Below are 13,309 nucleotides of genomic sequence, written 5' to 3' on the forward strand. Positions count from 1 at the left end.
ATCTGTAGTAAGGGAGGAATAATACTACCAATCTCACCAAGTAATCAGGAGAATTAAATCAATATAAGTTACTCAATATGTCTTAGGTACTGTCATTACTTACCCTCATATGTGGAAAAAACCAATATTCCATTGTATATACTATACCTCATCTCTTAGCTTCTGCACACACTGTTCCAGCAGCATAGGATATAATCTTCTACCTTCAGTTTTTCATTTATTTATTCATTCACATCAATACAAATGGAAATTGTTTCAAAAAGTATATCTTGTGGATAAGAGCTCAGATAAAAACTAGGGCACAGATATTGTATAGCTTTTTATTTTACCCCCAAATGTACCAATAATATTTCATAGGCATAACTAAAATTGGTACATTTTATGTATAGAAACAAGATCTTACATTATAGTGATAAGAACCTGCAAATTTTATAATACAGGAGCACCTTCCACCCTAAACATTTGTCATAGGGATTCGACTTAGACCCTATGTGATCAGACATCACCTACCCAAACTTAGAACTGACACAGTTCCCTGCACCAGCACCAAGAATCAAACTACCCACCCTGAGGGAAGCCCTAATACAGCTCTGTTACAAACTTGAGCCAGGTAGGTTCATATGACACCCTGACGATGAGGAAACAACAATCTGGATCTTTTTTTTTCTTTTCCCTTTGTGTTTCCTTTCTTTTTTTTTTTTTTTTACCAGTGCAACATTCCCATCACCAATGTCCCAAGTCTCCCTCCTCCCCACCCGACCCCCGCCTGTACTCTAAACAGGTTCTCAATTTCCCTCATACATTCTCATTATTAGGACAGTTCAAAATGTAGTTATTTATCCAACTAAACTCATCACTCTTTGTGATGAGCTTCCTGAGGTGAGTTGGAACTTCCAGCTCTTTTCTCTTTTGTGTCTGAAAGTTATTATTGCAAGAATGTCTTTCATTTTTCTTAAAACCCATAAATGTGTGAGATCATTCTGCGTTTTTCTCTCTCTCTGACTTATTTCACTCAGCATAATAGATTCTGTGTACATCCATGTATAGGAAAATTTCATGACTTCATCTCTCCTGACAGCTGCATAATATTCCATTGTGTATATGTATCACAGTTTCTTTAGCCATTCGTCTGTTGAAGGGCATCTTGGTTGTTTCCAGAGTCTTGCTATGGTAAATAGAGCTGCAATGAATATAGGTGTAATGAAGGGGTTTTTGTATTGTATTTTTGTGTTCCTAGGGTATATTCCTAGGAGTGGTATAGCTGGATCATATGGGAGCTCGATTTCCAGTTTTTGGAGGAATCTCCATATCGCTTTCCATAAAGGTTGAACTAGACGGCATTCCCACCAGCAGTGGATAAGAGTTCCTTTCTCCCAACATCCCCGCCAACACTGTTTATTCTCATTCTTTGTGATGTGTGCCATTCTCTGGGGTGTGAGGTGGTATCTCATCGTTGTTTTGATTTGCATCTCCCTGATGATTAGTGATGTGGAGCACTTTTTCATGTGTCTTTTGGCCATCTGTATTTCTTCTTTGTCAAAGTGTCTGTTCATTTCTTCTCCCCATTTTTTGATGGGATTAGATGTTTTTTTCTTGTAAAGTTCTGTCAGTGCCTTGTATATTTTGGAGATTAGCCCCTTATCTGATGTGTATTGGGTGAATAGTTTCTCCCACTCAGTGGGTGGCTCTTGTATCTTGGGCACTATTTCCTTTGAGGTGCAGAAGCTTCTCAGCTTAATATATTCCCATCTGTTAATTTCTGCTTTCACTTGCTTGGAGAGTGCAGTTTCTTCCTTGAAGATGCCTTTAGCCTCAATGTCCTGGAGTGTTTTACCTACGTATTGTTCTATATATCTTATGGTTTTGGGGCTGATATCAAGGTCTTTAATCCATTTGGATTTTACCTTCGTACATGATGTTAGCTGGGTGTCTAAGTTCAATTTTTTGCAAGTGGCTACCCAGTTGTGCCAACACCACTTGTTGAAGAGGCTTTCTTTGTTCCATTTAGGATTTTTTGCTCCTTTATCAAAAATTAGGTGATTGTATGTCTGGGGAACATTCTCTGAGTATTCAAGCTTATTCCACTGATCTGAGGGCCTGTCCTTATTCCAATACCATGCTGTTTTGATAACTATTGCTTTGTAGTAAAGTTTAAAGTTGGGGAAAGTAATTCCTCCCATATTCTTTTTCCCAATGATTGCTTTAGCTATTCGAGGGTGTTTATTGTTCCAAATAAATTTCAAAAGTGCCTGGTCCACTTCTTTGAAGAATGTCATGGGTATCTTTAGGGGGATCGCATTAAATCTGTACAGTGCTTTGGGGAGTATTGCCATTTTAATGATGTTAATCCTGCCAATCCATGAGCAGGGTATGTGCTTCCATTTCTGCGTGTCCTCTCTTATTTCTTGGAGCAGAGTTTTATAGTTTTCTTTGTATAGGTCCTTCACATTTTTAGTCAAGTTGATTCCAAGATATTTGAGTTTGTGTGACACTATAGTGAATGGAGTTGTTTTCTTAATGTCCATTTCTTCCTTATTAGTATTGGTGTATAGAAAGGCCATTGATTTTTGTGTGTTAATTTTGTAGCCTGCCACCTTGCTATATAACAATCTGGATCTAAGGGCAGGTTGCCCTACCTCACCATGTAACAGTGAGATGAAATCAGAAAAACGGGGCCGGGTGGTGGCGCTAAAAGGTAAGGTGCCTGCCTTGCCTGCGCTAGCCTTGGACAGACCGCGGTTCGAACCCCCGGTGCCCCATATGGTCCCCCAAGCCAGGAGCAACTTCTGAGCACATAGCCAGGAGTAACCCCTGAGAGTTACTGGGTGTGGCCCAAAAACCAAAAAAAAAAAAAAAGAAAAACCTCTGTCCTAGGATCTGTGAGAAAACCAAGATCTTTAATTACAGAGGACTGACTTTGACAACCATGACTGATCAGAATGTTTCCTGGCACCATAAAGAAAGTCCCTGGGGTCTGACAATTAACATGTCCAGAGCATGTAGTTTTTCTCATGATATTATGCTTCAAGGGTAGAGACACTAGAGATACTTGGAAAAGTATCTCTTTTTCAAATATTCCTCTGAAGTCAGAGCAATAATAGCAGGGGTAGGGAAGTAACTGCATGTAGCCACCTTACTATCCTTTAGGCCAAGAGAATTTCCTTTCTAATTTCCCCAATATTTTCTGTGTCTATGCAAAAAAAAAAAAAACTTGCCACTTCAGAACCCCCTTTTAATTTTTTCTTTCTTTTAATTTTATTTATTTTTATAGCTTCTAGACAGGGGCTCCCGCCCACATTTTTGGGAGGGGCCACACCCAGTGATACTCAGGGTTTACTCCTGGCTATGTACTCAGAAATTGCTCCTGGCTTGGGGGACCATATAAGATGCCTGGGGCTCAAACCGTGGTCCATCCTGGGTCAGTCATGTGCAAGGCAAATGCCTTACCACTGCACCATCGCTCCAGCCCCCAACTCTTGTTTTTTTAATAAAACCATAGAACATGAATCATCTTGTTCTGCCTCATATTTCTATGTCTTCCTACAAATTGAGGGGAATAAAATGGATGGAATCCAGGTGGTATCAGAAGCATTGAGTGGAAATAATAAATGGTCAGACCTAAATACACAAACCAAAGTCAATGACAATAGAACCAAGAGATTCAAACTATAACAAGTTATACACGAAAAGGACCTGTTACAGTATGAGTTCAGGGGGCTAAGAATGGAGGTACGGTATGCATGCTGGGAACAGGGGTGGAGGGAGGTCACCCTGATGGTGGGAATGGCCCTCATTCACTGTCACTATGTACCTTAAATACAACTGTGAAGGATTTGTAATTCACATTGATCTCAATAAAAGAAATATATCTCACAAGTGAAAACAAAGAATGATACTTCTCTGGAAAAGAAAGATAGCACAATGGTAATGACACTTGGATTTCATGAAGCTGAGCCCAGTTTGATCCAAAACATCCCATAAGATGCCCTTACTACAGAGCTAGGAGTAATCCCTGAGCACTACTGGCAAGCCCCCCCCCCAAAAAAAGCAAAAAAATTAATTACATTCTTTGTTAAAAGTCCCATTCAATCTTTTCCTACCACCAAGAAAGTTTTCTTTAAATACTTCCATATATTTACTAAGCTATCTCTCAAAAATTCCTCTAAAATCAGAGCAATAATACCATGGGCAGGGAATTTATTTTGCATGTAGCCACCTATGTTTGATGTCTACAAGCCTTACCAGGAGTGATCCTGTAATGATGAACATAGAGCTAAAGGTAAGCCAGAAACTAAAGGGTTTGCATTCAGGTATAGCAAAAAATAATTAATTAACTAATTAGATAAAAAAATATTTCTTTGGCTACAGGTAGTTTATGGAAAACCAGAAAGTATAGAGTTTGGAATTAAAGACATGCCTTTGATTGAATATGAACCCTTGATCTGACACTTGGCAACTGAGTCATTTTCCAAAACTATAATCCATTACTGAAAATTTTAATAGCTTACAACATATAAAATATTATATTATCAAATAGAAGGTACTTCATAAAAGTCAGTTTTTATGTAGTTGTTTTATATGTGAGTCATGTAGGCACACTGTGATTAAATACCATGAAATAGAAATTATTTTGCTCCTGGAAGTCAGACAATAGAACTCATTATTGCTATCATAAATGTTGTAGTTCACACAACTTAACATCTATATAAAGTGTCTATAAGTACTAGCTTAAATAATTTGTATGATCAGAGACTGCAATTTAGAAAGAACTTGGGGAAAAAGTATTTTGATTCATGGAAACAAAATAAACCCAAAGTAAACCCAAATAAAGCAAAAGAAATAGTGATGGATAAAAGTAATCACATTACCTTTGAAACATTCCATAACATGATTCTTTCATATTAATCTTCTGAAAGGTCCCTTCCAAGGATGTCTTTTATCTACTCAATTTTTCTTAATTCCAAAAGGCAATAAATATCAAAATTCTCAGCCTAATATTTAATCTCAATCTATGTTTCTAATCTTAACTTCTATCTTTCTCTTTATAGACTGTTTATTTCAGATAAACTATTTGTTCTCACTCTTATATGTCCTCTGTTTTTTTTACCTTATGTAATTTTTAATACTTTACATGTAACTGTTTCTAAATAACACAAATGAAGATTTTGCATAGAATCTAAGAGCAATTGCTTGTGACAAAGTAACAACTTAAATTTTAAGAATTTAAATTCCATTTCTGTGTGCAAATTCCTACCTTGCTATTACAAGACAAACTTTGGTTTACAATAAAAAATAATTGGTCAATCATTTCTCCAAATTGTGTCACCTTCTATGTCCAAAGTTTCTGCCATCACTACTTGTAAGTTTTATAAGCTTGAATCAAGATCTTCAAACAAAGATAAAGACCCCACAGAGGACACTGAAAAAAAAAAAAGGAAAAAAAGCTAATGCTTCTAGTTACACTTTATTTTTTTGTTTTTTTTTGGGGGGGGGGGCATGCCCGTTTTATGCTCAGGGGTTACTCCTGGCTAAGCACTCAGAAATTGCTCCTGGCTTGGGGGGACCATATGGGACGCCAAGGGATTGAACCGCAGTCCTTCCTTAGCTAGCGCTTGTAAGGCAGACACCTTACCTCTAGCGCCACCTCACCGGCCCCACACTTTATTTTTATTATCCTCACTTGAAGGTGGTGTATAGCATCTGCCTCATAATTAAAATCCTATTTACTATTCAGACAATAGTTAGTATTGGTAAATAGCTTATAAGTAAGATAATGACATTTGCTAAAAGCCTATTTTCTAACAATGGCACTTACAACAGGGAAAGTTTAGAAACTTTCAAGAAAATTAAGCTTGTAGAAAACCCGTGTGTTTAGAAGCAAAGGTCCCAAAGCTAATAATTTCAAGAAAGTTTTTGTAATGGACCTAAAAACCTAAAATATCTTGCATGGTATATAAAGAAAAATATGTTTTAATTTCTAACCAACTGTCAAGGAAGCAAGAAAAAGCTACTGGTTTATATTCTAGCTAAAGCACATACTGGATTTACATTTTTAAAGTGAAAATTATCATATCCTGACATTAATGTTACTACAATATTTCATTAATATAAAATTTCCATTTGTGAACATCTACAAGTATTTCCCTCATTATGTGTATATTTAATCAAATTATTCACAAAAAACTTTTATTATAGCCAATGATGTGATATTTTACAAAAGAAAATATAGCAAGCAAATGACAAAAATAAAAACAGGTACAGCAGAGAAGTCCAAAGTAAACCAGTAAGAGCACTCCTGTAGATCTGCCACTGTTCTATGTCACTAGATGTTCAGAGTACAGTTCACTATACTGAGCAATATTTTTAATTTTCATGAATAATAAGACATACAGGACGCAATCCATTGTTACTAAATTTTGAATGAAATATTAAGTTTTTAAAACAAACTTTACTAAAAGAAAGTGAAGCTTTTTTAGAAAAATATGGTATGTCCTTTAATACCAACACAGCTTATAAATCTTTCTTTAGTAGGATACAAAATAGATATACAACTATTAACTTTCAACTGGCTGATTCTTTAGAGTTCTTGATACGCACTAGTAGCCAAATTCAAATGAGTAAGGATCTCTAACTGAGTTTAGATTCTGAGTTTGTAGATTGCAGGCAAGTTGAAAGTTGCACATGTCTGCAAGAAGTATGCAGGTGAAACTTTCCCTAATGCCTGACGCCTGCTATAATTTACAGAGTTCTTGATGAAATACCACATGGCTCAGCTATCTTCCCCCTTCCTAATGGGGTTATATTTGGCTCCAAAATGAAAGAGGGAAAAAGATGAAAGGAGTTTACTTCTTCATTTAAAAATCAATGTCATTATGCCAAATACAACTAAAAGAATGGCACCCAAAAATGAATTCATTCATGTATGCTGAGATCCTAATAGTAATGATGTCATGTGACTGATCTAAGAGCATTACCTAAGCATGCAGTGAGAATAAACCGCATGTACATCAGTAAAGGAGCTGTGAAGATCCTGATACTGGTGGACTTTACAGACAGGACAAAGCACAGATCTCATATTTTTAGGTACACACTAAATTCACAAAGACAGACACACTGTCTTCTGCCCCCCCCCCCTTACTTACTACACTCTGGCTTCCATTTTTCCCAAGTTCTTCCTCTGACATCTTGCTCAAATTATCTAAGTAGTGGTCTGATATTGTATGGCACAAATCTTCGAAAGAAAAATCTTTTTCTTGGCAGAGCTTTATTTCATCCAATAGTTTCGATAGTTCCCCAGTCACAGTTTCACCTGTCAAGATTCAAGAAGAACTCAATGTAAAACAATAAAAGTGGGGCTCTTGAGGTAATGGAACTCAAAAAGTGACATATAAAACTGTCATTCAAAAATGGTAAAAACGTGGTAACAAATTATAATATTAGCATATAAATATGAAAACAAAAAGTCCCACTTTCTCCTATTCTTAAACTTTTTCAAAACAAAAATACGGCAAATTCATATATATGCAGTTCTTAAGAGCATCTACAATTACAATATTTAATGTTTCATTTACTAAAGATTTTACTAGTCAATGACTTTCCACTGGTACTATATGTCACTGAACAAATTGGTTTACTTATCAATCATCAAATTTGAGAAGACAATGGCAGCATACATCCTAAAAAACCATACTTTTTTTTTTCCTAAAAAAAACTGGCAATGCTGAGTGGTCCTAAACAGGCTCAATTAATTGAGCTCCTGCCTTCCAGGAGGCTGAACACAATCCAAACCCAGTGTGTGGTTTCTGGGCACCAGAACCAAGTGTGTTTGGATACTTCAACTATGTATGCAAGAACTAAATGTGTGGGGCTGGAGTGATAGTACATCAGGTAAGGTGCTAGCCTTGAAAACAGCCAATCCAAATTTAATCCTTGGCATCCCATAGGGTCTCCTAAGCACCACTAGGAGTGATTTCTGGGTACAGAACTAAAGTAACCCCTGAGCACTGCCAGATGTGATCCAACCTCCATAATAAACCAAATATATGTGCACCTCTGGAGAACACTGCTGGTAGAATGTGTGTGAGCACCTCAATTGTAATGTGTGTGACCCTTACGAGCACTATTGTTAACTGTGTGACCGCATTACCACAACATTCACACAGGGAAGGGAAGGAGGAAAGAAGTTTTTAAGAAATAGTAGAACTTACTTAAATAATTACATAGGAAATTGTCAAGGTAAAATTGTGTGATATAAAAACTACAGACTTAATGAATAACATGAATTATTTGTCAAAACCTAAGTATTTTTTAGGCTACATCTTTCTAATCATTCTAAAAAGATGCTTTATACCTATATTTTTTCAGGGGAAAAATCTTACTAAAATTCATGTACCAATATTTTTATTCTACATTTAAAAAAATTATATTAGCATTGTCCCCAAAGCCACTCTCAGCTTTTCCATTGTGGATAAGACTACGTTCTCTCTTGAACACATATCTCTCTTTTCATAGTTCTTTCTCTCTTCAAGTTTCTCTAATTTATTTTATTTTATTTTATTTTTGGTTTTTGGGCCACACTCAGTAACACTCAAGGGTTACTCCTGGCTATACACTTATAAATCACTCCTGGCTTGGGGGACCATATGGGATGCCAGGAATTGAACCAAGGTCCATCCTGGGTCAGGCAAACGCTATACCGCTGCACTATTGCACTGGCCCCACTAAATTTCTTTTAATATAAATATTTTTCCTCACCAAAAAAAAGAACTGATAGATAAAAATTATGCATTTTAGGAAAAACTCTGACAAACTATCTATTGTGTATGAATTCCACGCAGAGATTATTTATTTGGCTTTACTACTGTAATCCCAGGGCAGAGAATTATGTTTAGTCATAGCAGGAGCAAGTAATAATTGACTGAATAAGCATATAAAATATAGAATATAACATACAACCAGACTAGAAATTTCCACAACTATTAGACTTTTCTACACATTTCACAAGTGTGTACAGAAATCTAGTATCATCTTACAGATGTGTACAAAAATCTAGTGTCATTTTCAAGGTTTCTAGTGGGCTACTCACTTTTGACATTTTGGGAAGGTGATTCAACGGGAGATGAAACCAGCGTCTCTGGTGCTGCATCTTCCTGGATAGGCTCTTCAAGAACAGTGGCTCTTCCCATGCCTTCTAAATGTTCTGTGTATATAAGTTTTTAAATTTATGTACTTAACTTCACTTATCTTATAATCAATGGCTAAATTTTATATTCTACGTATGACAATAGACATTTCACTTCTTTCTTGTACCCTAAATCTGACCATCACCCACCCTGCCCGGCTTTTGTCATCAGTACCTACTAGAAAATCCTGCTAGGACAAGAATCTAAGGTAGTCTATCCTTGAAGTATTTGATTCAATGTAGCAGGATAAAAAATTAACACACAAAAATTAATGGCCTTTTTATATACCAATAATGATAGGGAAGAAATAGACATTAAGAAAACAACTCCATTCACATCAGTGCCACACAAACTCAAATATCTTGGAGTCAACTTGACGGAAGACATGCTGGACCTATACAAAGAAAACTATAAAACGCTACTCTAAGAAATAAGAAAGGACACCAGGAAATGGAAACACATACCCTGCTCATGGATTAGCAGGATTAACATCATTAAAGTGGCAATACTCCCCAAAGCTTATACAGATTTAATGCGATCCCTCTAAAAATACTCATGACATTCTTCAAAAAGTGGATCAAACACTTCAGAAATTCATTTGGAGCAATGAACACTCTCGAATAGCTAAAGCGATCCTTGGGAAAAGGAATATAGGAGGCATTACTATCTCCAATTTTAAACTGTATTACAAAGCAATAGTTATCAAAACGGCATGGTATTGGAATAAAGACAGACTTTCAGATCAGTGAAATAGGCTAGAGTATTCAGATAATGCTCCCCAGACATACAACAACTTAATTTTTGATAAAGGAACAAGAATTCCTAAATGGAGCAAGGAAAGCCTCTCCAACAGTTGGTGTTAAAAAAAACTGGTTAGCCACTGGCAAAAATGAGAACTTAGACCCCCAGTAAACCCCATGTACAAAATAAAATCCAAATGGATTAAAGACCTTGATATCAGACATGAAACCATAAGGTATATAGAACAACATGTAGGTAAAACACTCTATGACATTGAGTCTAAAGGCATCTTTAAAGGAGGAAACAGCACTCTCCAAACAAGTGGAAGCAGAGATAAACAGGTGGGACTATATTAAGTTGAGAAGCTTCTGCACTTCAAAGGAAATAGTGCCCAGGATTTAAAAGCCATTCATTGAGCGCGAGAAACTATTCACCCAATACCCAACAGATAAAGGGCTAATATCCAAAATATACAAAGCACTGACAGAACTTTACAAGAAAAAAACATATAATCAAATCAACAAATGAGGAGAAGAAATGAACAGACACTTTGTCAAAGAAGAAAAAAAATGGCCAAAAGGCACATGAAAAAATGCTCCACATCACTAATCATCAGGGAGATGCAAATCAAAACAACTATGAGGTACCATCTCACACCACAGAGATTGGAGCACATCGCAAAGAATGGCAATAAACAGTGCTGGCGGGGATGTGGAGAGAAAGGAACTCTTATTCACTGCTGGTGGGAATGCCATCTAGTCCAACCTTTATGGAAAGCGATATGGAGATTCCTCCAAAAACTGGATAATGAGCTCCCATATGATCCAGCTATACCACATCTAGGGATATACCCTAGGAACACTAAAATACAATACAAAAATCCCTTCCTTACACCTATATTCATTGCAGCACTACTTACCATAGCAAGATTCTGGAAACAACCAAGATGCCCATCAACAGATGAATGGCTAAGGAAACTGTGGTACATATACACAATGAAATATTATGCAGCAGTCAGGAGAGATGAAGTCATGAAATTTTCCTATACATGGATGTACACAGAATCTATTATGCTGAGTGAAATAAGTCAGAGGGAGAGAGAAAAATGCAGAATAGTCTCACTCATCTATGGGTTTTAAGAAAAATAAAAGACATTTTTGCAGTAATTCTCAGAGACAAAAGAGATGAAGGCTGAAAGTCCCAGCTCACTACATGAAGCTCACCACAAAAAGTGATGAGTGTTGTTAGAGAAATAACTACATTGAGAACTATAACAATGTGAATGAAAAAAGGAAGTAGAAGCCTGTGTAAACTATAGGTGGGGGCGGGGTGGGGAGGAGGGAGATCTGGGACATTGGTGATGGGAATGTTGCACTGGTGAAGGTGGGTGTTCTTTGCATGACTAAAACCCAACTACAATCATATCTGTAATCAAGCTGTTTAAATAAAGATATAAAAAAGAAATATTTGATTCATAGAATAATTCTGCATATTGCGTTCCTTTTTCAGGACATAAATAGTAATTTTATCCTTAAAATTAAAGGGATTTAAAAGTTCAGCCGTAAAACTGAAGGAATTCTATCCTTAAAGTATTTTATTCATGCAGAAATTCTGCACTTTTTTTTTTTTGGTTTTTGGCTCACACTCAGCAGCACTCAGGGGTTCCTCCTGGCTCTATTCTCAGAAATCTCTCTGGCAGGCTTGGGGGACCATATGGGATGCCAGGATTCGAACCACTAACCTTCTGCATGCAAGGCAAATACCTTACTTCCATGCTATCTCTCTGGCCCCACAAAGAGACATTTTTAAAAGAAGATAATTTTCATGAAACTAGTATTTGCAGTGATTTTAGATACAAAAATGCAAAAGATATAGAAAATGGATTTACACTCTACAAGGTTTGAATTTTGAAAATTCAAAAATGCCTGTATATTACTATAACAAACTGACATACCTGAAGGTCAAAACTAAGAAACGGCAGACAGTACTTCTATCTAGTAACATTTTCATCTAAGTTGAACTATGTTAAAATAAAACACTACAATTATGTCTTTTAGTGATAGCTTATTTCTCCTACCCATCCTCCAAATATAGAAATTATGTGATAAGTATTTTAATATGGTAGAATAAGGCAAAAATAAATTAAAATAAGCCTAAAACATTGTTTCCCAAAATGAGTAATAATAAATACCGCCAGCCTTGAGCAGAATGCTGGAAAGACGCAGAAAAAGAGGATGCAAATGGTGTCCACTTGAAAGCAAAAGGGAAGGGGTGATTTTATTTGTACAAAAAAAAGGTATAAGAGGGGGGCTGGTGATATAGTACAGCAGGTTGGGGACTTGTTTTACACACAATCAACCCAGGTTCGATCCCCAACACTCATGGTAAGCCAAGCATTGCCAAGAGTAATCCTTGAGTACAGAGGCAAGATTTATCTCTGAGTATCAATGGATGTGGCCCAAAATCCGAAAAGAAAAAAGTGGGGAGGGTAGATAGTAGGTCAAAAAAGTCTGGGACCTCCAGTCTAGAGGAAGAAGTACTATAAATGTTGTGGCTGCAACTTTTAAATTATTTTTAGCTTTCATTCAATTGGTCTTTAATTTGAGTCAGTATGAAGTGACACATTTGTGTCTGTTTTAATCTCTTTATGCCCTTCACTTGCTATTAGCTTTTCTATTGACAAGAAAATTTTCAGGTCCTGAACTTCTCTGAGAGGTTTTAGAAATAAAGAGAAGAATATGTCATGTCCCCTACAGTGAATCTATTCTTTTTACTTTTCAAGCCCCTGTTGATTCTGCTATCTGACCTCTTTGACCCAATGTGGTTTTGATTCAATTTCCTTCCTGAAAGACAAAGCTGTTCTTTGGCTTTTGACTTGATGCCCAATGATACCCACACACGTCCCCACTCTAGCAGTCAACTGGCAACAATTTTGGGGTCATCACTGATGAACAGAAATAGAACAAAGAGAATGAACTTTAGATTTTTAAGAGAACAAACCAAATGCCAGGCATAATCACTGAGCAGGAAGACATAGTTTTTAAGAAAGTATGCTACAACAAAAAAGGCAGTTCCTCTAACAGAGCTACCTACCCAAGTTTATTTGACTACCACCCCCAACACAGAAAAAAAAAGTTCCTCCTCACTCCCCTAGAAGTCCATCTTCTTTAAGCAAAAACACAGAAAGTTTCCCATAATTGTACCTAGGGTTACCACTGCCTCTTGTAGGGAGCCAGACACCTCATCTAGGAAACATAGACTTAAAAATGATTGTTAACCTTTCTACAAATGAGTTCACTACATTTAGCTATACAAATGTATGCAAAATTTATTCAAAAGCAAAGTTTATCAAAACTGATTCATATTATAGATTAGGGAAAAATAAT

The 13,309-nt window shown here is 36.5% G+C and overlaps 1 protein-coding gene across 1 annotated transcript in view; it reads right to left on the reverse strand.

Moving 5' to 3' along the window:
- Window positions 1–13,309, reverse strand: part of ANKS1B (ankyrin repeat and sterile alpha motif domain containing 1B) — a 1,587,094-nt gene that overhangs the window by 1,353,534 nt on the left and 220,251 nt on the right. Inside the window, 2 exon segments of the mRNA XM_049782864.1 lie at window positions 7,143–7,309; window positions 9,086–9,199. Of these exon segments, the coding sequence (XP_049638821.1) occupies window positions 7,143–7,309; window positions 9,086–9,199 (281 nt within the window).

Source organism: Suncus etruscus, chromosome 11 (genome assembly GCF_024139225.1).
Source record: "Suncus etruscus isolate mSunEtr1 chromosome 11, mSunEtr1.pri.cur, whole genome shotgun sequence".
Classification (NCBI taxonomy): domain Eukaryota; kingdom Metazoa; phylum Chordata; class Mammalia; order Eulipotyphla; family Soricidae; genus Suncus; species Suncus etruscus.